The 22,500-nt window shown below is 46.3% G+C and overlaps 1 protein-coding gene across 1 annotated transcript in view; it reads left to right on the top strand.

The window, feature by feature from the left end:
• The window catches only part of LOC121275240 (Down syndrome cell adhesion molecule-like protein 1 homolog), a gene marked incomplete at its 3' end in the record, with an annotated part of 54,978 nt that extends 33,877 nt beyond the window's left edge, over positions 1-21,101 (top strand). The window contains exons 3-10 of the mRNA XM_041182663.1: positions 1,086-1,358; positions 6,277-6,564; positions 9,431-9,733; positions 11,284-11,382; positions 15,215-15,245; positions 17,861-17,952; positions 19,457-19,498; positions 21,036-21,101. Coding sequence (XP_041038597.1) covers positions 1,086-1,358; positions 6,277-6,564; positions 9,431-9,733; positions 11,284-11,382; positions 15,215-15,245; positions 17,861-17,952; positions 19,457-19,498; positions 21,036-21,101 — 1,194 coding nt within the window. The remainder of the gene's footprint in view (positions 1-1,085; positions 1,359-6,276; positions 6,565-9,430; positions 9,734-11,283; positions 11,383-15,214; positions 15,246-17,860; positions 17,953-19,456; positions 19,499-21,035) is intronic.
• Positions 21,102-22,500: the final 1,399 nt, after the last annotated feature.

Here is a 22,500-nt window from a genome sequence, read left to right as displayed (position 1 = left end):
TCTGGTCGCCACATTATAGGAAGGATGTGATTGCACTGGAGGGGGTGCAGAGGAGATTCACCAGGATGTTGCCTGGGATGAAACATTTAAGTTATGAAGAGAGGTCGGATAGACTTGGGCTGTTTTCGTTGGAGCAGAGAAGACTGAGGGGCGACCTGATCGAGGTGTACACGATTATGAGGGGCATGGACAGGGTGGGTAGGGAGCAGCTGTTACCTTTAGTCGAAGGGTCAGTCATGAGGGGGCATAAGTTCAAGATGAGGAGCAGGAGGTTTAGGGGGGATGTGAGGAAAAACCTTTTCACCCAGAGGGTGGTGAGGGTCTGGAATGCGCTGCCTGGGGAGGGTGGTGGAGGCGGGTTGCCTCACATCCTTTAAAAAGTACCTGGATGAGCACTTGGCACCTCATAACATTCAAGGCTATGGGGCCAAGTGCTGGTCCATGGGATTAGGTAGGTAGGTCAGGTGTTTCTCACGGGTCGGTGCAGACTCGATGGACCGAAGGGCCTCTCCTGCAGTGTGTGTGATTCTGTGACACGACATTTGGAGTGCATACCTCAGGGCCTGGTCGGAAATAAATACAACCCGAGGCCAAGGGCCCTCTGAAAGCGGGATTTGCATGTCCATTGACTTGAGCGCGACAGGTTCTCACCAGATACCCGATTTATTTACTGAGCCTCAGCTCGGCGATCTCCTCCAGCCACATTGTCCATCTGGAACCTCCCATCGCCGAAACACTGGGCTTCCCCAACTCCCTCTCCCCAGCCCCTGGTTCAATACAACCCTCCAGACAGACCCTTCCCTGACCATATTAACCCCCTCCAAACTGACAGAAAGCACATGCAGCTGGGGGGGTTAGTGGTGAAATTCACATCCATGTGGGTAATGGTTGGGGTGGGGTTGGGGGGGGGACAAGCGTTCAACTCAAAATACAGGAGGGCTCCTGGTCTGATATAATCAAGCTTGGAGCATTTCTGTGCGCACTTGCATGTAAGATCTGTTGCCTAATAATAACTTTAAAAACACGTCAAATTAGGACCTCTCTGTGTAAAATGCCCGTGTCTCTTGTCTGTCCTTCCTCTCCAGACCTCTGCTCCACACCCACGTTGAATGTTGAACCGGGGGTACGCGTGCTGGCTGGTCAGCGGCTGCGAATTACCTGCTTGGTTCAGCAACTCCACGTCGATTATCCGCTGCTCCGCTCGCTGCTCAAAGACGGAGAGCGCCTGGGTTTACCTGGGGGCCGATACACCACCGGATGGGCTGCACCTGAGGATTCGGGGGTTTACCAGTGTGAAGTGACAAGCTCCAAGGGCAGCTACAAGGAGATGAGCCTCCCGGTCTTCGTCTCAGTGGAGCGTAAGTAGGAAGCGCCCCAAATGCTTGGTGCCACCATCGGCAAGGCAGAGACAGAGCGGGCGCCGATGGGACTCACTCACGGGGGTAATGCCCCGGGGTCTGGGAGACTTTCATGGTCTCAGGCTGGGTGCGGCTGATCTGACTAGGTGCAGAGATTGGGGGGGGGGTGTGGGGAGGGGGAGCGGAATGGTGATCATCCCCTTTCAGTTAAAAACTCGCTCAGGCAAAGCGAAGGGAGGGACGGTTGCACCCTGTGTGTAGGGGGTCATGGAAGACGCTCATGTTCAAGATACCAGTTGAAGACAGCGGTTACATGTTAACATAAAAGTATTTATTTTAATTTTTTAAATATTTAATGTTTCCCACAAAAGTTTTATAACTTTTTTCAAGTTTGTTTCCATTTTTATTCATTGTTTTATCCCCATCTTTTAGCCTATTTCCATATTTTTTTACCCACCCACTGTACTCTCTCCCCACTAGGGCCACCTGTCACTTGTTCCTGTTGTTCTTTCCAGAGTGTTTACCCTTGTCCTGCTATTATCACAATCTGCTTTCTGACCTTAATGCCACCATTAGCACCTCCTTTAGCCAGTGCCACTATCATTAACACCCCTTTGTCCTTTTGTTTATGACACCTTCGTCAATCTCTCCTTTGCCTCCACCTGTCGCTGGCCTTCTATCCAGTTTTCACCTGTCCTACCCCCGCCCCTTAAACAGGATACATTTCACCACGTTTTTACTTCTCTTAAGCTCTGAAGAAGAGTCATACGGACTCGAAACGTTAACCCAGTCTTTCTCTCCGCAGACGCTGCCAGACCCGATGAGCTTTTCCTGCAATTTTCTGTTTCTGTTTCAGATTTCTAGCATCCGCAGGGATTTGCTTTGATACTCTCCTCCTGGGGCTGGTTTATTTATAATTAGCACCTATACTGGCCTCCTGACAAGACCATATGTTGCACCTATATTGTCCTGCTATGCAGGAATATAATTAGCATGTAATTAATTATTAATACTCAATTAATAATTAATTAATAGTTAATAATTAATAAGTAATAATCAGTAATTAATAATTAACTAGGAAACCCAATCAAAAATAATTAATAATCAATTAGTAAATAATTACTAATTAATAAATAATAATCAGTAATTAATAATTAATTATCATACACTTAATCAAAAATTAATCTGTAATAATCAATCATTAGTAAATAAATAAAAGCCATTAATTAATAATTAATTAGAAAGAACTTAATCAAAAATGAATCACTAATAATGAATCATTAGTAAATATTTAATAATTAATAAATAATAACCAGTAATTAATAACTAATTAGCATGCACTTAATCAAAAAATAATCAGTAATAATCAATTAGTAAATATTAAATAGTTAAATAATAGCCAGTTATTAATAATTGATTAGCATGCACTTAATCCAAAGTTAATCATTAATAATCAGTCATTATTAAATAATTAATACATAATAATTCATAATTATTTAGCATATAATTAGCAGCTACGCTGTCCTCGTGGGCGGGCCAATAATTAGCCCATGCTGTCCTAATGTTACAAATTTATAATTGGTACCTGTGCTTGACCAATGATTTCATTGGTCAAGATGCATTGCCTATAGTGAAGTCCTTGACCTACTGGATTAGGATCATGTCTTGTACATTAGCCTCCGTCTGGAAATTGTGTTTACTACTTAGGCTCTTCTAGTGGTAGAGGATTGCCATTCTTTAATGCACTCCCTTGACTGCTTTTATCTGTCAAATAATATTTACCCCTGGTGATGGGAATCGAATCAGTTCGCGCTCGGCCGGCTGAGTTTTCCCCAGCGTTTCCCGTTTTATTTCGGATTTCAGGGCGTCCCCCGGTAGCCGCAGTATTTCACTCATTCCCTCAGCTGAGAAACCTGCTGTTGACCCCGTGCCTTTTCAGGTGGTCACCTAGGGCCCGCACCGACGTTATTGACACTTCAGTGAACAAAGTCACTAGCTCAGTCAGTGAGCGGGATCAGCCCAGCTGCATGTTCGGGGAGGGAGGCGCTCTGCCTCTCCAAGGCCGCAAGAGATGGGCAACTGATGTCCGATCGACAGCTTAGACGGTAATGCTCCCCCGTCCAGAACTAATAAAACCCGAACAGGAACGAGTTGAGCGTGTAGAGAGGTGGCGCATGCATGTATTTCCCAGAAGAAGGGTTTCAAGTGTTCATCATATCAGCCAATGCCAATCAGCCAAGGATGTGATTGTACTGGAGGGGGTGCAGAGGAGATTCACCAGGATGTTGCCTGGGATGAATCATTTGTTATTGAAGAGAGGTTGGATAGACTTGGGTTGTTTTCGTTGGAGCAGAGAAGACTGAGGGGCGACCTGATCGAGGTGTACAATATTATGAGGGGCATGGACATGGTGGGTAGGGAGCAGCTGTTGCCCTTTAGTTGAAGGGTCAGTCACAAGGGGGCATAATTCAAAGTGAGGGGCAGGAGGTTTAGAGGGGAGAATGTGAGGATAAGCTTTTTTACCCAGAGGGTGGTGAGGGTCTGGAATGCGCTGCCTGGGGGGTGAGGGGTGGAGGTGGGTTGCCTCACATCCTTTAAAAAGTACGTGGATGAGCACTTGGCACCTATGGGGCTATGGGGCCAAGTGCTTGTAAATGGGATTAGGTAGGTAGGTCAGGTGTTTCTCACGGGTCGGTGCAGACTCGATGGGCCGAAAGGCCTCTTCTGCATTGTGTGAATCTGTGATTTCCAGCCAAAGCACCTTAAACCTGGGTCACCCTGTCCGTGTACCATCAGCCGATTGGGACAGTTCATCTTTGTCCACACTGTCTAAACCCAGCATCATATTGTTCCCCTCTATCAAAACTCCCCTCAATCCATTGGGCTCTAGAACAAACCTAGCTTACCCAATATAAAATTTGAAAAAATAACAGAAAAAAGTAACCTGCTGGACAAAGTCTGCCAGCAGCTGTGCAGACAGCAGCCGAGTTAACATTTCCAGGCCGTTTGACTCTTCCTCAGAGCTGAGGAGATATGGAATTGTGATGGATTCCATGCTGTTTATGAGGTGGGGGAAGGGGTGAATCAATACAGAATTGTGGGGATAGGTGAGAGCTCAGGGGAGATTAACAGAGACGTGATGGACACGGGACAAAGGTACTGTTAAAGACTGAAGAAGGTGCTAATAGCGGCACAAAGGTAAAATAGCAGAATGTGTGATTAGCAGAACAAGGGTCATGCTCTGTGAAAGCACAAAATGGAAACAAGTGACAGATGGCCCTTTGGGGGTGGGGGTTGGAAAGAAAGATAAAATATTAATAAATAAGAAAATAAATACACAAATAAATAAAATACATAAATATCTAAATAATCACGTGCATAAACAAATGCATACAAAAATAAATAAATACATACAAAAATATATAAATAAGCATATGCATGAACAAATGCATACATACATAAATATACAGATAAACACATGCATAATCAAACGCATACATACATACATAAATGTATAAACACATGCATTAACAAATGCATACATACATAAATAAATGCATACAGAAACACATAAATAAATAAATAAACAAACAAATACGTAATTAAATACTTAAAATTAAATTTTAAAAAAAAATTAACCTGGATTCCGGAGTGGTCGAAAAAATTTCAGGGGATTAGGCAGCATCTAAAGTGAGAAACAGAGTTAACATTTTATGTCTGAGGTCTTTCATCAGAAACTGCCCAGCTTCTGTACTGAATAAAAATATTAATGAAATCTATGATCCCATATTCGTACCTCAGTATTAGTTTCATTTGATGTTCCACCCTCAAGGATAGGTACACAGATAGCATAGGGCTCTCTCTCTCTCTCCCTCTCTCTCTGCGCAGGCTCTTTGAACTGAGCCATTGAGTTTATTTTTCCATCTCCCAGTGCCCTCTATCGAAATGAAACACCTGACACTTCTTTACAGAGCACTCCCTCTGCCACTTGACTGCCCATTCTGATAACTTAGCACTTTCAAATTAGCCCTTTCACAGGCACATTGAGTAGGAAGCAGGCCCAGGTCAGAAGTTGGCTGATTGATTTTTTAAAAATTAATTACAATCAGCAGGCCAGGCATTACTTTAAGAATTCTACTTACTATCTGTCAGGAGGAAATTAAAAATGTTAAAAGAGAATACAGTAAGGATTTACTGAAAAACCCTTAAAGTGTCAAGGCAGTCATGGCTGCTAAACATATTAAGAATTGAAGATTACCAGGTGAACATTGCACAGCCTTGAGAGTCAGACTGGAGACACAAGAAAGGACAGAAATTAGATTAAGTGTACTCCCCTGTCCCATAGGGAAGGGCAGATGATATGAAACAGAAAAAGTCATGAGTTGTGCGAACCAAGGGCTTTGCTTATGTGTTTTTATTTGATTGGATAATATAATTATGTATACATCCTTTAGTATAATTGGTTAGCCAAATCACACGTTTATGCACTGAATAGGATAGAGTTAGCATGGGACCGGTGTGTTGGTTACTGATTAGATGTATTCAACTGTGTTATGATAAGAAAAAAGGTACAAAAGTAATGAAATGTAATCAATCTGGGAGCTGGGTCTTCATTCTTAGGAATGATTGTGGCTCCCTTGCATATGCTTGAATAGAACCGGTTAAAAGGAACCCTGAGCTCGTGTGGTTGCTGTGTGATCGGAGATTGTAATTCCTCTTCTTCAACTGGCCTATGTGGTAGTTGCAGAATTGGAGGGAGCACCCTCCTCGCTATCAAACGAGGTAACAGAGACAGACTGCAGTATATTACTAACTTAAATGGCAGCAGTCATGAGTCTGATAAGGGCGTTGCTTGCCGCTGGAACCTGACATGATTACTACTAAAGGAACGTGACTAACCAGTCCGCTGTAATTACAGTAATTCCAGTATCAAAACCAGATCTACAAGCCGAACCTGGAGCGAAGGTCATAGAGGGAGAGAAAACATCACTCATCTGCTCAGTGTCCACAGGGTCTGCCCCGATTACCTATGTCTTCATTCACAATTTAAATAAAGAAATCTACTGGGAGATCTCCAACGATAGCAGAATTACTTACAAAATGACTGATGTCAGAAAAAACTCAGAAGGAAATTACAGTTGCAAAGTCTCAAACAAGGCACCAGGACTTGCTCTCCAAAGCAAATCCATAGAGGTTGCAGTGATAGGTGAGTTTATTTGTTATTAATCTTTCACGGGCTGTGGGTCTCGCTGGCTGGGCCAGCATGTTTTAATTCCCTATCCCTAACTGCCCCTTCAAGAGGTGGTGCTGAGCCGCTTTCTTGATCCGCTGCAGTCCCTGTGGTGTAGGTATACCCACAGCGCTGTTACGGAGGGAGTTCCAGGATTTTGTCCCTGTGGTGTAGGTACACCCACAGCGCTGTTAGGAAGGGAGTTCCAGGATTTTGTCCCTGTGGTGTAGATACACCCACTGTGCTGTTAGGGAGGGAGTTCCAGGATTTTGTCCGTGTGGTGTGGGTACACCCACAGTGCTGTTAGGTGGGGAGTTCCTGGATTTTGTCCCTGTGGTGTAGGTATACCCACAGTGCTGTTAGGTGGGGAGTTCCTGGATTTTGTCCCTGTGGTTTAGGTACACCCACAGTGCTGTTCGGTGGGGAGTTCCAGGATTTTGTCCCTGTGGTGTAGGTACACCCACAGTGCTGTTAGGGAGGGAGTTCCAGGAGTTTGTCCCTATGGTGTAGGTACACCCACAGCACTGTTAGGGAGGGAGTTCCAGGATTTTGTCCCTGTGGTGTAGGTACACCCACAGTGCTGTTAGGGAGGGAGTTCCAGGATTTTGTCTGTGTGGTGTAGGTAAGCCCACAGTGCTGTTAGGGTGCGAGTTCCAGGATTTTGTCCCTGTGGTGTAGGTACACCCACAGTGCTGTTAGGGAGGGAGTTCCAGCATTTTGTCCATGTGGTATAGGTACACCCACAGTGCTGTTAGGGAGGGAGTTCCAGGATTTTGTCCCTGTGGTGTAGGTACACCCACAGCACTGTTAGGGAGGGAGTTCCAGGATTTTGTCCCTGTGGTGTAGGTACACCCACAGTGCTGTTAGTGATGGAATTCCAGGATTCTGTCCCTGCGGTGTAGGTACACCCACAGTGCTGTTAGGGAGGGAGTTCCAGGGTTTTATCCCTGTGGTGTAGGTACACCCACAGTGCTGTTAGGGAGGGAGTTCCAGGATTTTATCCGTGTAGTATAGGTACACCCATGGTGCTGTTAGGGAGGGAGTTCCAGGATTATGTCCATGTGGTTTAGGTACACCCACAGTGCTGTTAGGGAGGGAGTTCCAGGATTATGTCCATGTGGTGTAGGTACACCCACAATGCTGTTAGGGAGGGAGTTCCAGGATTTTTTCCGTGTGGTGTAGGTACACCCACAGTGCTGTTAGGGGCAGAGTTCCGGGATTTTGACTGAGTGACAGTGAAGGAACGACCGGTATGTTTCCAAGTCAGGTTCACGAGTGGCTCGGAGGGGAATTTCCTGGTGGTGGCGTTCCCATCTACCTGCTGCCCTTATCCTCCTGGTGATCTTCTAGATGGTAGCGGTCGTGGGTTTGGAAGGTGCTGAGGAAGGAGCCTTGGTGAGTTGCTGCAGTGCATCTTGTAGATGGTACACACACTGCTGCTACTGTGCGTCAGTGGTGGAGGGAGTGAATGTTTGTGGATGGGGTGCCAATCTAGTGTCCTGCTTTGTCCTGGACGGTGTCGAGCTTCTTGAGTGTTGTGGGAGCTGCACTCATCCAGGCAAGTGGGGAGTATCCCATCACACTCCTGACTTGTGCCTTGTAGATGGTGGACGGGCTTTGGGGAGTCAGGAGGTGAGTTACTCTCCACAGGAATCCCAGCCTCTGAGCTGCTCGGGAAGCCGCAGTATTTATATGGCTGGTTCAGTTCAGCTTCTGGTCAATGGTAACCCCCAGTATGTTGATAGTGGGGGATTCAGCAATGGTAATGCCATTGAACATCAAGGGGCAATGGTTAGATTCTTTCCTTTTGGAGATGGTCATTGCCTGGCTCTTGTGTGGCACAAATGTTACTTGCCACTTGTCAGCCCCGAGCCTGGATATTACCCAGGTCTTGCTGCATTTGGACATGGGCTGCTTCAGTATCGGAGGAGTCACAAATGGTGCTGAACATAGTGCAACCATCAGCGAACATCCCCACTTCTGACCTTATGATGTAAGGAAGGTCATTGATGAAGCAGCTGAAGATGGTTGGGCCGAGGACACTACCCTGAGGGACTCCTGCAGTGATGTCCTGGAGCTGAGATGACTGACCTCCAACAACCACAACCATCTTCCTTTGTGCTAGGTATGACTCCAACCAGCGGAGAGTTTTCCCCCTGATTCCCATTGACTCCAGGTTCACTAGGGCTCCTTGATGCCACACTCAATCCAATGTTGCCTTGATGTCAAGGGGCAGTCAATCTCAACTCACCTCAGGAGATCAGCTCTTTTGCGCATGATTGAACCAAGGCTTTAATGAGGCCAAGAGCTGAGTGGCCCTGGCGGAACCCAAACTGGGCATCAGTGAGCAGGTCATTGCTAACCAAGTGCCAGTGGTTAGCACTGTTGATGGCCCCTCCCACCACTTTCCTGATGACAGTGGGCAGTTAAGGGTTAGCCACATTGATGTTGGTTTGGAGGCACATTTTGGCCAGACCAGGTAAGGACGCAGATGTCCTTCCCTTAAACGATATTAGTGAACCAGATCTTTTTTTTTTGTTTGTTTTGTAGCGATGGATAATGGTTTTACACTCACTATGACCGAGGCTGGTTTCTAATTCCAGATTTGTGGATAGAATTCCAAAATCCACCAGCTTCCGTGGTGGGATTTGAACCGGTGTCCCCGGGGCATTAACCTGGACCTCTGCATTGACAGGACAGTTGCATATTTTGTGTTGTTGTTGTGCCAGTCAAATGCAGTGATGCGATTTAGTCTAAGTTAGCAACCCAAAAGGAGCTTCCATGTTCGATTTTGACCGTGAATTCAGTCCCTGACCTCGGCACCTTCAATGCTCCTCTCCAGTTCCCGTTGACGGCGCTTCTATCACCTCTGAAGCTAACAACACGGAGGTTCCCATCGGGGGTCGTCTCGTTCTGCACTGCTTGCTGAAGGCAGGCACCTCGCCACAGTTCCTTTGGTACCTGAACCGCCAACGCTTAGAAAACTCCAGCGAGTATTATGACCTCAGGGCGGACGTGAGTGAGCTCAATATTCATTCCTTCCAGAAACGCCACGAAGGATGGTATCACTGTGAAGCGAACAATGCAGGGCCCAATGGAGTAAGATTTAACACGACGAGCAATGAGATCCACATCACAGCGCCAGGTAACAGGTTAATGTTCCTTGGTCTGATTTTATTCTGCACTTTATGTTGGGGAACATAGTCTACTGAGTCCCGGTGATATATGGAAATATCTCCTCCCCACCCCCCCCCCCCACCCCCCCCAAACCCCACCGTACTCCCATGGGTGACCATTTCTATGTTCAATTTCTGCTCATGGGTTTCATATTAATGTATCAATGCTGCTTCTAAAATAACCTAACAGCATTTAACAGGGGATGAGGGGGAATAATATAGAGGCCGTGGCGAGAGAGAATGACAGAGAGAGAAGGAGAGACACCGGTATCAAGACAGGAAGAGAAAGAGAGAGAGGGGGAAGCGAGATACAGGGAGAGGGAGAGAGAGAGAGACCGAGAGGAAGAGAGAGACTGAGACAGAGAGAAAGATGGAGAGAGAAATGGAGAGAGAAACAGAGACAGAAAGGGGGAGAAAGAGAGAGAGAGAGTGAGAAAGAGAGAGAGAAAGAGGAGGAGAGAAAAAGAGATAAATAAATAAACAGGGAGAGAGAGAGACCAAGGCAGAGAAAGAGAGGGAGGGAGAGAGAGACTGAGAGAAAGAGAGAGAGAGAAACAGAGACAGAGAGAAAGGGAGAGAGAGAGTGAGAAAGAGACAGAGGAGGAGAGAGAGAGGGAGACCAAGCCAGAGAGAGGGAGAGAGAGACCGAGACAGAGAAAGAGACAGACAGAGAGAAAGGGAGAGAGAGAGTGAGAAAGAGACAGAGGAGGAGAGAGAGAGAGAAGAGACCAAGACAGAGAGAGGGAGATAGTGAGAGACTGAGACAGAGAGAGGGAGAGGGGGAGAGAGAGAGGGAGAGAGAGAAAGAGAAAGAGAGAGACCGATACAGAGAGAGGGACAGGGAGGGAGAGAGGGAGACCGAGGCAGAGAGAGGAGGAGGAGGGAGAGGGAGAGGGAGAGAGAGAGAGATACTGAGACAGAGAGAGAGGGAGAGGGAAAGATAGAGAGAGAACAGATACAAAGAGCGAGAGAGAGAAATACAGAGACAGACAGGCAGACAGAGAACGAGAGAGAAAGACAGACAGACAGACAGAGAGAGAGGTAGGTGGGGGAGGGGGGTGGTGGATTGCTGTCCGCAGGATGTAATGGGTACTGAAATGGGACCAGATGGTTTAGAAGAGTAGATTCAAAACACTCCCTGGAATGATGAGAAAGAAAAGTAGCAGTGAGACCCATTAGGTTGTAAAAGATACAATAAGGTTGGGGAAATTTCCCAGACCTATAGGATCAATTGTTTCACTTCGATACTTTGAGGACCGAGGGGCTGAACAGAGAGAACAGCGGACAGCATTGAACATGAGGCAGGGGGTTCAGCAATGGCTGGATTTTGGTGGTCAGCTATGCAGCAGCAATCAAAATTTAAGCGTTGGCTTATCCAGGGATTAGTACTCAACATTTGGAGGGATGGAGGTGGAGAGGGAGGGAATCATTTAGTGGGCGCCGCTTTCAATTTAACATTGAATGTGCGATGCTTGGGGCGGTGTAGTGTTCCTCACACAATATACTTATTTGAATCCAGTGCAGAGTAAGGCCATCGTCACCACCGCATCGACTCTTCCTCTACTTATCGCTGCCCTGGCTGCATTGTGTTGCTTCAAACTGCGGAATAAGGCGAAAGGTGAGCAATATCTGGCCAGCCACATGCAATTATCAGGTGGCAGGGTTCACTCCGCTCTCTGTCCAGTTACAGCATCGCACAAGGAACGGGGTGGGGGGGGGTGGTGGGCGGTCATTTGACAAGGAGATGTACTGTGTGAGCTGGCAGGAAAAGGTCCGTGCCTGGCAACGATTTCAGCGTTTGCTGACGAGGCAGACATGTTTGCCAAAGTGCTAATTCCTCCCCCCCACCATCTTGCACTCATCAGGACAAACACAAGAATGCCAAATTTCAGAGGATCGGAGCAATTGACGTAGCCCGGAGAGAATCGTGCCCATTGGTTAGCAAGTCGAATCTGATTGGCTAGGGAGAGAAAAAAAAAACACACCAAGGAAATATAGGGTCCCAAAGTTCCCCGGAAATGTTAAACTTTAAAGTGAAAGGGCTTGAACGTTTTTCAATTGATTTCAGGAAACGCGTTCCTGTGTATGGAAGTGTTTCCATTTCTGGCAAGCAATGCCCCAGCCAATCAGAGGCAACATGCCACCCAATCAGCACCCTTCTCTCCTGTCCTCGAGATTGCTGGGAGTCTCTGAAATTTGGCATTCTTGTGTTTGTCCCGATGACTTCCTGACGAGGAAACTTAGGGAAAAAATGTCTCTCTTTTCATCAGTATGCAAGTTCTACGCTGCCAAATGACTGTTTACAACGATTTATTCACCAATCATATTTATAAGTGTGAGTTTTTTCATTCATCCATTCTGACAAGGGCGAGGGATAATCAACAAATGTCACCTGATATGTGGCAGAAGCGAAACTAGATAATAGGCACTTGATGGTGACTAACATAAGATAAGAACTAGGAGCAGGAGTGGGCCATTCAGCCCCTCTATCCTGCGCCGCCATTCATTACGACCATGGCTGATCTCATTTCGGCCTCAACTCCAACTTCCCGCCCTCTCCCCATAACCTTTCAACCCGTTAGTCATTTAAAAATCTGTCTATCTCCTCCATAAATTTATTCAGCGTCCCGGCATCCACTGCACCCTGAGGTGGCAAATTCCACAGATTCACGACCCTTTGAGAAAAGTAATTCCTCCCCATCTCTGATTTAAATCAGAATGGTGATATCTTAAAGTTCTCTGGACAACCTTTGCTTGTTGGCGCTATATTAATGGGAGTGATGTTGTGGTTAATAATGATGATGATCAGGTTAACAACAATTGTTATTCGAGCATGCACTTGTCAATTCCAGCGATCACACATGAGCAGTTCAATGTTTAAATCCGGATGTTGGTGTTTGGGACGATCTGGTACTCCAGAATCTGGGTATGAATGGCCATCATGAGATCGGAAGGGTTGAGGCGTTGGGTCCAGTGAAAACTTACCTCATAAAGCCGCTAATGAAAGCCTAGTTGAAGTTAAAAGTGGACAAGGTGAGGGGGAAGAAGGAAAGCGTCGAGGACACTCATTAAACTAAGGGAGGGAACTGCAGGAGCATGGTCAGCCACCTCCCTATCCTACTTGGATGCAGGTCTGGGAGCCGGGGATTGGAAAATTGCCATTGGCACACTGGCTTCACAAAAGAAAAGAGTGCAGATATTAACCCAGCAATACCCCAGGCCTGTCAGTTTAACATCGGAAGCTTTTCGAACGTATAATGCCAGACGCTATCGACAGACACTTGGTCAAGCCTGAATTAATTAGGAACACTGGCCCCTGTTTCTTAAGGGCAAGGGGTGTTTAACTGACCTCATCGAGTAACTCGCTGAGGCAAATGGAAGTGGTTGGTGAGGATTATGTGATTGATGCCGTGCACATGGCCTTCAGAAAGGTGGGGGGTGGTGGTTTGATGCAGTGACATGAATTTGAAACAGATGGAATGAAATAGACGGTGGTCTCACTAACCTGAAGTTGGCTGAGTGACAGGAAACAGGGTGCAGCTGTGCACAGTGACTACTTTGGGCCACAGAGGGGAGTTATCTACTGGGACCACTACAGGGGAAATCTGCTGTTCTTGATGTATGCCAACAAGGCAGACATGGGCGGACAGGAGACCTTGTCACGTTTGCAAGCGGCAGTCAACTTGCTCAGAGCTGCGAAATGGACAGTGACCAGCAACAAGAGGGCACATGCAGGCTGCTGGGGTGGGCGGACTTGTGGTAGTTCAAATTCACTCGCAGCCATGTTGGTGTGAGGTGATACATCCTGGTAGGAGGAACGAGGAGGGGTTAAAATGAAGTGAATTATCGGGCCTAAAGGGGGTGCAGCAATAGAGAGACCAAAGGCTAAATGTGCACAAGGCATTGAATGTGGCAGGGCAGGCTGAGGTGAAAGAGACAAGCATCTTGCAAAGGCACACAGATAAGGGGGTTAGGATGAATCCTCATATATATATATATATATATATATATATAAAACGCATCGACCTGACCTGGTCTATGGTGTAAAATTCTAGCCATAGCACTTCATGAAAACTCTGAATAACTTGGAGGGATGTGTGACAGTGATTCCAGGAATGGGGGATTCCAGTAAAGCGGATAGTTTGAGGAAACTGGGGACAAATGTACTTTCAAAGTTCCTGCTTCGGAACCTATCTGGTTATGAACAGTGCTTCAAGCTGATTCAACTGTGTGAGCCACAGTCGCTCGTCCTGTTCACACCGAACACATAGGTCCTGTAGGGGGCGTTGTGTGGTAGAGGGCGTTGAATTCTTGGGGAGGGGTTGGGGGGGGTGGTATTGTGCCGGAGAGGGCGTTGTGTTCTGGGAGGTGTCGTGTTGGAGGGGGTGCTGTGTTGTAGGAGGCGTCGTGTTGCTGGGGTGGGTGTTGTAGGGGGGGGGGGCGTTGTGCAGTAGGGGGCGTTGTGCAGTTGTGCAGTGGGGGGCGTTGTGCAGTAGGGGGCGTTGTGCAGTTGTGCAGTGGGGGGCGTTGTGCAGTAGGGGGCGTTGTGTTGCGGGGGACGCTGCGCTATAGGGGGCGCTGTGCTATAGGGGGCGTTATGTTGCGGGGTGCGTTGTGCGGTAGAGGGCGTTGTGCTGTAGGGGGCGTTGTGTTGCGGGGGGGCGCTGTGCTATGGGGGCGCTGTGCTATAGGGGGCGTTATGTTGCGGGGTGCGTTGTGCGGTAGAGGGCGTTGTGCGGTAGGGGGCGTTGTGTTGCGGAGAGGGCTTTGGGTTGTGGGGGCGTGTGGTGTTGGAGGGGTTGTGCGGGAGGGGGTGTTGTGGTGTGGTTGTGGGGGGGGAGGGTGTTGTGGTGTGGGGGGCACTGTGCTATAGGGGGCGCTGTGCTATAGGGGGCGTTATGTTGCGGGGTGCGTTGTGCGGTAGAGGGCGTTGTGCTGTAGGGGGCGTTGTGCTGTAGGGGGCGTTGTGTTGCGGGGGGGCGCTGTGCTATGGGGGCGCTGTGCTATAGGGGGCGTTATGTTGCGGGGTGCGTTGTGCGGTAGAGGGCGTTGTGCGGTAGGGGGCGTTGGGTTGTGGGGGCGTGTGGTGTTGGAGGGGTTGTGCGGGAGGGGGTGTTGTGGTGTGGTTGTGGGGGGGGGAGGGTGTTGTGGTGTGGGGGGCACTGTGCTGTTGGGTGCGGGGGCGCTGTTGTGCTTTCCGATAGTGGGCTACCAGGAACTTCCAGCACAAAAGCCTCTGTCCCAGCCCAAGCTTAAAGAACCACAAATGTTGCATTTTCGATGCTTACCACAAAAGCCGACCTGTATCTTAACGCATGGCTGCACCAGTTTTACATTTCAGATCAATTAAGATGCTTGCTGTGCGCAGATCAGTCCAAACCGCCAGTAAGCAGTTCGTGCACAATATGCACATTTGCTTTCTGATGAATGTCTCTTCGTATTTTATCCAGGCAATTCTTCAAGCGTTGCCCAGCAGCAGGGGTAAGTCCTCGAACTATTTAAGGTGTAAGCTTGTAGCTGCGTTTAATTATGGGGAGGCGATGGACTAATGGTTTTGGGCTAGGAATCTGGAGACCCGGAGGCACCGGGGTTGAATCTCGCAATGGTCAGAGTTTGAATTCAATTAAAATCTGGCATCAAGTCCAGTGATAACCGTTGTTGGTTTTACTGTTTAAAAAAAAAACACCCGATTCACTTATCTGGCGGCAGAAATCTGCTGTCCTTACCTGGTCTGGCCTACATGTGAGTCCAGACCCACACAGCAATGTGGTTGACTCTTAAATGCCCTCTGAGCATATGAACGTACGGATATAATGTGGAATTGTATAAAATACGCGTGAGGCCACAACTGGAGTATTGTGTGCAGCTCTGGTCACCACATTACAGGAAGGATGTAATAGCTCTGGAGAGAGTACAGAGGAGGTTTACAAGAATGTTGCCAGGGTCAGAAAAGTGTAGCTACGAGGAGAGGTTGGATAGGTTGGGGTTATTTTCCTTGGAACAAAGAAGGCTGAGAGGTGACTGGATTGAGGTGTACAAAATTATGAGGAGGAGAGATAGAGTGGACAGGATAAAATTGTTTCCATTGGTGGAGAATTCTAGAATCAGGGGACATAGATTCAAGATAAGTGGCAGGAGATGTAGGGAGTGACATGAGGAAGAACTTTTTTACGCAGAGGGTAGTGGGTGTCTGGAACTCGCTGCCCAAGTTGGTGGTAGAGGCAGAAATTCTAAACTCTTTTTAAAAGTATCTGGATCTGCACCTAAATGCTGTAAGCTGCATGCAGGGCAATGGGGTGCAGGAAGGTGGGATTATAAAGGGCACTCGGGTGTCATCAGGCTGGCATGGACAAGATGGGCCGAATGGCCTCCTTCTGTGCTGTAACTTTTCTATGGTTTTGTTGTTCTAATTAGGGATGGGCAACAAATACTGGCCTAGCCAGCGACGCCCACATCCCAAGGATGAATAATAATACAACAGACTGAAAGGGTTGAAATTCCTCTTGGTCCGTGATGCGAATCCATATATATATATATGGTGAAAGTTGCACCATCCATTTTCTCCTCATCAGTCATTGTGAATTTCATTGCCGATGCTCTCTGTTAGAACTGAGCTTGACACGGTTATAGATTCGAAGAAATTGCATATTCCTTGATTGTATCTCTTGCTATTTAATTTACCAGTTGATCAGTCAGCCCAAAATCCACCACCCGGAAGTTGAATGAAATAGCTGTCGGGCCGAAAATAAATTTAATTTGGAAAGTCGCTGCTTAAGCAAGGAGCGTCGACACAGATTTGCTAAAAGCCAATCGGATCGAGACAAACTTGCCTGACTTTTTACTGGTGGGGGAGCAGAGGGGCTGGTCAGCAGGTGATCAATATCAGCACATATAAATGGCATTTATATGGCCGGGTATCCCTGGTGAGGGAGCATGGGATGAGTCCCAGCACTGTTAAGGCCTTCCATGCCCGGTAGGCACCACAGGGACTGTGGTACTTTATTGACCCCCCCCCCATCACATTTTGGTTTGATGTTTGTAAGTTTTCTTTAAACTTTGTCTTTGATTTTACAGCTATCCTAATTTAGGGGCTGTGCTTACTTTATCCCTCATTTTGTTCATTTAGTTTAATTGTTTGACTCCAAAAGAGTTAAAAGGCATTCAATGAAATGCACTCGGGTGCATTCTACGCCCATGGAATTACTAAAAATACAAGTGATGCTATTGTTCCGGATTTGGAATAGTGAGGAGAAGCAGTGGGTTCATCAGAGTTGGAAGTGATCCGCAGTGGTCTATTTTCAAGAGTCTGCTCCGGATCGTTGCACTTTCCCATCACGTGAAAGGCCCAGGAATGTACGGGGAGCATAAAATATGTGGCCACCTATTGGATTGGGAGGAGAGTAGAGTGGTCAACTGCCAGGTGGGCATGGGGAGAAAGAGCAGGGGCAGGAAGAAGGGTTTCAATGCGGAGCTGTGGTCAATGATGAACATTGGTGGAACTCATATGGAAAGAAGGTGTACTGTGCGTTGGCACGAATTGGGAGAATGTTGGACAGCAGGGAGGCTTGGCAGTGCCTGTAGATCTTTGAATGTGGCGGGTCATGTTGTGAAAATGGTTAACATCATTTGGGGCACTTGTGTTTATCAGTGCAGGCACCAAGTATAACATTAAAGACCTCAGAATAGACCTTCTTACGCCACACTTTAGGCCCCGGATGGAATATTATGGGTTATTTATTATGCGTTCTGCATGGACGCCATGAATTGCAGTCATTGCTTTACATGGTTACAAGACGATATTGAAGGAGAGATGTGGGGAATTTTTTTCACTGAGTGTTATGGAGATGGATAGCTTTTTAACTTCTGAGGTGGTGAAGGTTGTTTACATGAGTAATTTTAAACGGGAGTTGGCCTGATAATTAATGCTGATGAAACTCCAACACATAGGGAATATTATACCAATGGCTATTGTTCATGCAATAATACCTACTTCCCATAATCAAACTGTTGCAAGTTCCCTTTTTTGCTGATTCTATCAGTGAGACTTGACTCGCTTAGGATTTATTCGCTAATCTCTGAACATATTTTGTGCAAAGTGATGCGACTGCAACTGGATCTCAAAACTCGAGTCGAGAGCCACCTGCAAGCAATTTTGAACATGCACTTGTCGATAAATGCCCAAATATCGGTAAGCGTGAAGCGGTAGTCATGGTAAAATGTTTTTTATATATATATATATATATAATAGTAACTTGTGCAGCCGTTTCCCTGTATGTTCTGCTAATTTCCAAATGTCAATGAAGAGGAAATTCGGTAAAAAATGCCTTTGAAAAATCCCTCTATTTTCCACCCAAGAATGACTCTTAATCGCCTGGGGTTATGTGGCTACTTCATTGGCCTGCATTCAGAATTCTCCAGGGTTTCGTTTCTGTTTCCCTGGCCTGATTTTAAGCATGGTTTCCTTCTTGTACATGAAGGACATGGTTTGGAAAGGTTGACGCAGTCCATCTGAACAATGTAACTGAATTATCACAGAATTTCACAGTGCAGAAGAGGCCCATCAGACCATCGAGTCTGCACCGACACGCGAGAAACACCTGACCTACCGACCTGATCCCATTTAACCAGCACTTGGCCCCATAGCCTTGAATGTTATGAGGTGCCAAGTGCTCATCCAGGTACTTTTTAAAGGATGTGAGGCAACCCGCCTCCACCACCCTCCCAGGCAGCGCATTCCAGACCCTCACCACCCTCTGGGTAAAAAAGGTTTTCCTCACATTCCCCCTAAACCTTCTGCCCCTCACCTTGAACTTATGCCCCCTCATGACTGACCCTTCAACTAAGGGAACAGCTGCTCCCTACCCACCCTGTCCATGCCCCTCATAATCTTGTACACCTCGATCAGGTCGCCCCTCAGTCTTCTCTGCTCCAATGAAAACAACCCAAGTCTATCCAACCTCTCTTCAATAAGTTAAATGTTTCATCCAAGGCAACATCCTGGTGAATCTCCTCTGCACCCCCTCCAGTGCAATCACATTATTTGGGGTTCTGTAAGAGATGAACGTGTTGATTTTCTCTCTCTCTCTGTTTTATATGCAGGCGATGTTTAGGGGAAATTTCCACCATCACTTTCTTCCCATTCGGAAATTACGAATTCATTTCCGCTTCCTCACACTCTTCCCTTTCCTGCGAGGCGGTGAGCGAGGCTTGGTCAGGATTGAATGCGCAGTTAGTTCCCTCCAAAAGTCAGAGTCCAGCACTCAGCTAATCAGCCACCAGTCTCAGTACCATAAGGACTTTATGGGTTCCTGTATTTCTCTTCAGACGGACATTTTAAATGCACTCACAGAGCTAACAATGCTGGCTATGGACCGCCCACCTATATCTGAATGCTAAGCATAAGGAAATGGGTTCCACATTGTCACTTAGACTCACTCCAATTGCTATCAAATACATAGGCACAAGGACTAGTCAGCCTCATAGTTCAAGGCAAAGCCATGGTCTTCACTTTGCGTATAAAATTGCAGGAATCCCCTATTCGTCCGGCCTATAGGTTATATTATTTTAAACACAGCGAACACGGGAGTAGATGTCCCGCCAATTTCGAATAATAGACAGGCCTAGCACCTGAATGATTCATTTTGAAACTATACCATTTAAGATATAATTGTCCTTTTTTTTTAACCCTTCAGATTCAACCTATTGTGCAATAAATCAGGCGGATCCTGCAGAAGGTAAACACTCACTAGGTGCTTTAGCTTTCTGAATTGGTGCATTTTACATGAGTTATTAACGACCGGGGAGGTAGCAGTTATCACGTGACTCTATTAAGTTTTTTGGGAAAAGGCAGTAGAATTATCCTTTGCAGCGCACTCCACAGGACCCATATTTTTAAGGCAAAAACACGATTTTTGCATCGTTAATTCATTCCTTACAGAATAGAATCGGTATATTCTGCATAATACTACTAATAATGATGATAATAATGAAAATAATAATAATGATAATTATAAGGATGATAATGACAATAGTAATAATGATGATAATAATAATGATGATGATAGTTATAATGATAAAGAGAATAGTAATAATGATTATAGTGATAATGGTAATAATGATAATTATGATGACATTGATAATAGTAATAACAATTATGATAGTAATAATGATGATAATGATGATAATGATGATAATAGTAATAATGATGATAATAGTAATAATGATAATGATGATAATAATGATAATAATGATAATAATGATGATGGTGATATCAATAATAGTAATAATGATAATGATGATAGTAATAATAGTAATAATGATAATGATGATAATGATAATAATGATAGTAATAATAGTAATAATGATGATGGTGATATTAATAATAGTAATAATGATAATGATGATAATAATGATGGTAGTAATAATGATAATGATGATAATGATAATGATGATGGTACTAATAGTAATAATGATAATGATGATGATGATGATAACGATGATAATAATGATAATAGTAATAATGTTAATTATGATGATGAGAATAATAATGATAATAATCACCATTCTGGGGTTTACACATCTATGGCGTGTTTCAGTGTAATTGACCTGAATAAGAATGTTACACTAAAGCAGAGCAACAGAGACCTACGTAAGGTACCAAGACGATCGATGTAGTTGAAGGAAAATGGGGTGCGTATTCAGCAAATTGCCCATTCCCAATCACTGCAGCCCAGGCTGCAGGTGTGTCTATATTTAGGATGCGCGCTTACAGCGTCGCTTGTTAGAATCTTTTTCATTCGATTGCTTCAAATTCGTCCCATTTGCCACTACTGCAGTCAACGATTTGATATTAACCCGAGCAATGAGCTGCTAAACCGATATCACACGATTTGCATAACTACTTAGAATAAATAAAAGACAAATATTCCAATTCTATTCCAGTATATGCTGCCTTCAGGGTTACTAAAGGTGATCAATCACATTGCCATCACTGCATACTGATAGAAATGGCATTCCTTAATCACACCTATTGGAACAAAAGTGGATACTAATGTTGCATCACGGCTTATTATCGCTATCTAATAATTTATATCAACCACTCTAACTATCTCCCTATTTATCGATATATGAAGGCGTGTATATATTCACACATCTCCCCCTTTCCCTCTCCAGCTACCTCATTATATCTACCATCGTTCCAGCATCTGTACATGAATCCAGATTAAGACAACATCCTCATTCTCACTTTGTCTGTTGATTCGTCTATTTTAGATGTTGCCAAATCTGAGGATGGGGTGGTTTATTCGGTTGTCACGATTGCCAAGTCAAGAGCCGCTGGTAACATTTCTCCTTATTTTGTTTTTTACACCTGTTGCTAAGTGGGATGATAATTCCATCCCCACACTGTGAATTCCATGGCTTCTTTCCAAATCGCTTTGTTATTTTTTTTAGGATCTTGCAGTCATTTTGGCAGCAATGTGGTTAAAACAGTGAGGGAGCGGGTCCACTAAAGTCCCTGCATATTTATAAAGGGCGAGTGAAAGTGCTTTGGGTTATGTAGAGGCCAATAGGTGCTTTCCAGTGTGCAAAGCGAATGTCCCAGACATTCCTGACTCTTTCCTGTCCTGCAAAAAAGTGAACAAAAAATAGCCTGAATATGGAATGCAAAAACATGCTGTGGAAAATGAAAACAGAAATAAAGCCACTTGAATTCAGAAAACTATATACACATATATAGAGAGAGAGAGGGGGGGTGCGAGAGAGAGAGAGAGATAGAGAGAGAGATATTTACACATTGAGAGAGAGAGAGACGGGGGTGAGAGAGAGAGAGGGGGGTGAGAGAGAGAGAGAAGGGGGTGAGAGAGAGAGAGAAGGGGGTGAGAGCGAGAGAGAGAAGGGGGTGAGAGAGAGAGAGAGGGGGGTGTGAGAGAGAGAGAGAGGGGGGTGTGAGAGAGAGAGAGAGGGGGGTGAGAGAGAGAGAGAGGGGGGTGAGAGAGAGAGAGAGGGGGGTGAGAGAGAGAGAGACGGGGGTGAGAGAGAGAGAGATGTGGGTGAGAGAGAGAGAGAGAGAGATGGGGGTGAGAGAGAGAGCGAGAGAGATGGGGGTGAGAGAGAGAGAGAGGGGGGTGAGAGAGAGAGAGAGGGGGGTGAGAGAGAGAGAGAGAGGGGGGTGCGAGAGAGAGAGAGAGGGGGGTGCGAGAGAGAGAGAGAGGGGGGTGCGAGAGAGAGAGAGAGTGGTGTGCGAGAGAGAGAGGGGGGGGTGCGAGAGAGAGAGGGGGGGGGGGGCGAGAGAGACAGAGAGGGTTGCGAGAGAGAGAGAGAGAGAGAGGGGGGTGCGAGAGAGAGAGAGAGAGAGGGGGTTGCGAGAGAGAGAGAGAGAGAGGAGGGTGCGAGAGAGAGAGAGAGAGGGGGGTGCGAGAGAGAGAGAGAGAGAGAGGGGGGTGCGAGAGAGAGAGAGGGGGGTGCGAGAGAGAGAGAGAGAGGGGGGTGCGAGAGAGAGGGGTGTGCAAGAGAGAGAGAGGGGGAGTGCAAGAGAGAGGGGGGGGCGAGAGAGAGGGGGGTGTGAGAGAGAGAGAGAGAGAGGGGGGTGCGAGAGAGAGAGAGAGGGGGGGTGCGAGAGAGAGAGAGAGAGGGGGGTGCGAGAGAGAGAGAGGGGGAGTGCAAGAGAGAGAGAGGGGGAGTGCAAGAGAGAGGGGGGGGCGAGAGAGAGGGGGGGTGTGAGAGAGGAGAGAGAGAG

This window comes from Carcharodon carcharias, unplaced genomic scaffold (genome assembly GCF_017639515.1).
Source record: "Carcharodon carcharias isolate sCarCar2 unplaced genomic scaffold, sCarCar2.pri scaffold_995_ctg1, whole genome shotgun sequence".
NCBI lineage: Eukaryota > Metazoa > Chordata > Chondrichthyes > Lamniformes > Lamnidae > Carcharodon > Carcharodon carcharias.
The sequence above is the reverse complement of the archived record's forward strand: the minus strand, read 5'-3'. Positions and strand labels throughout refer to the sequence as shown.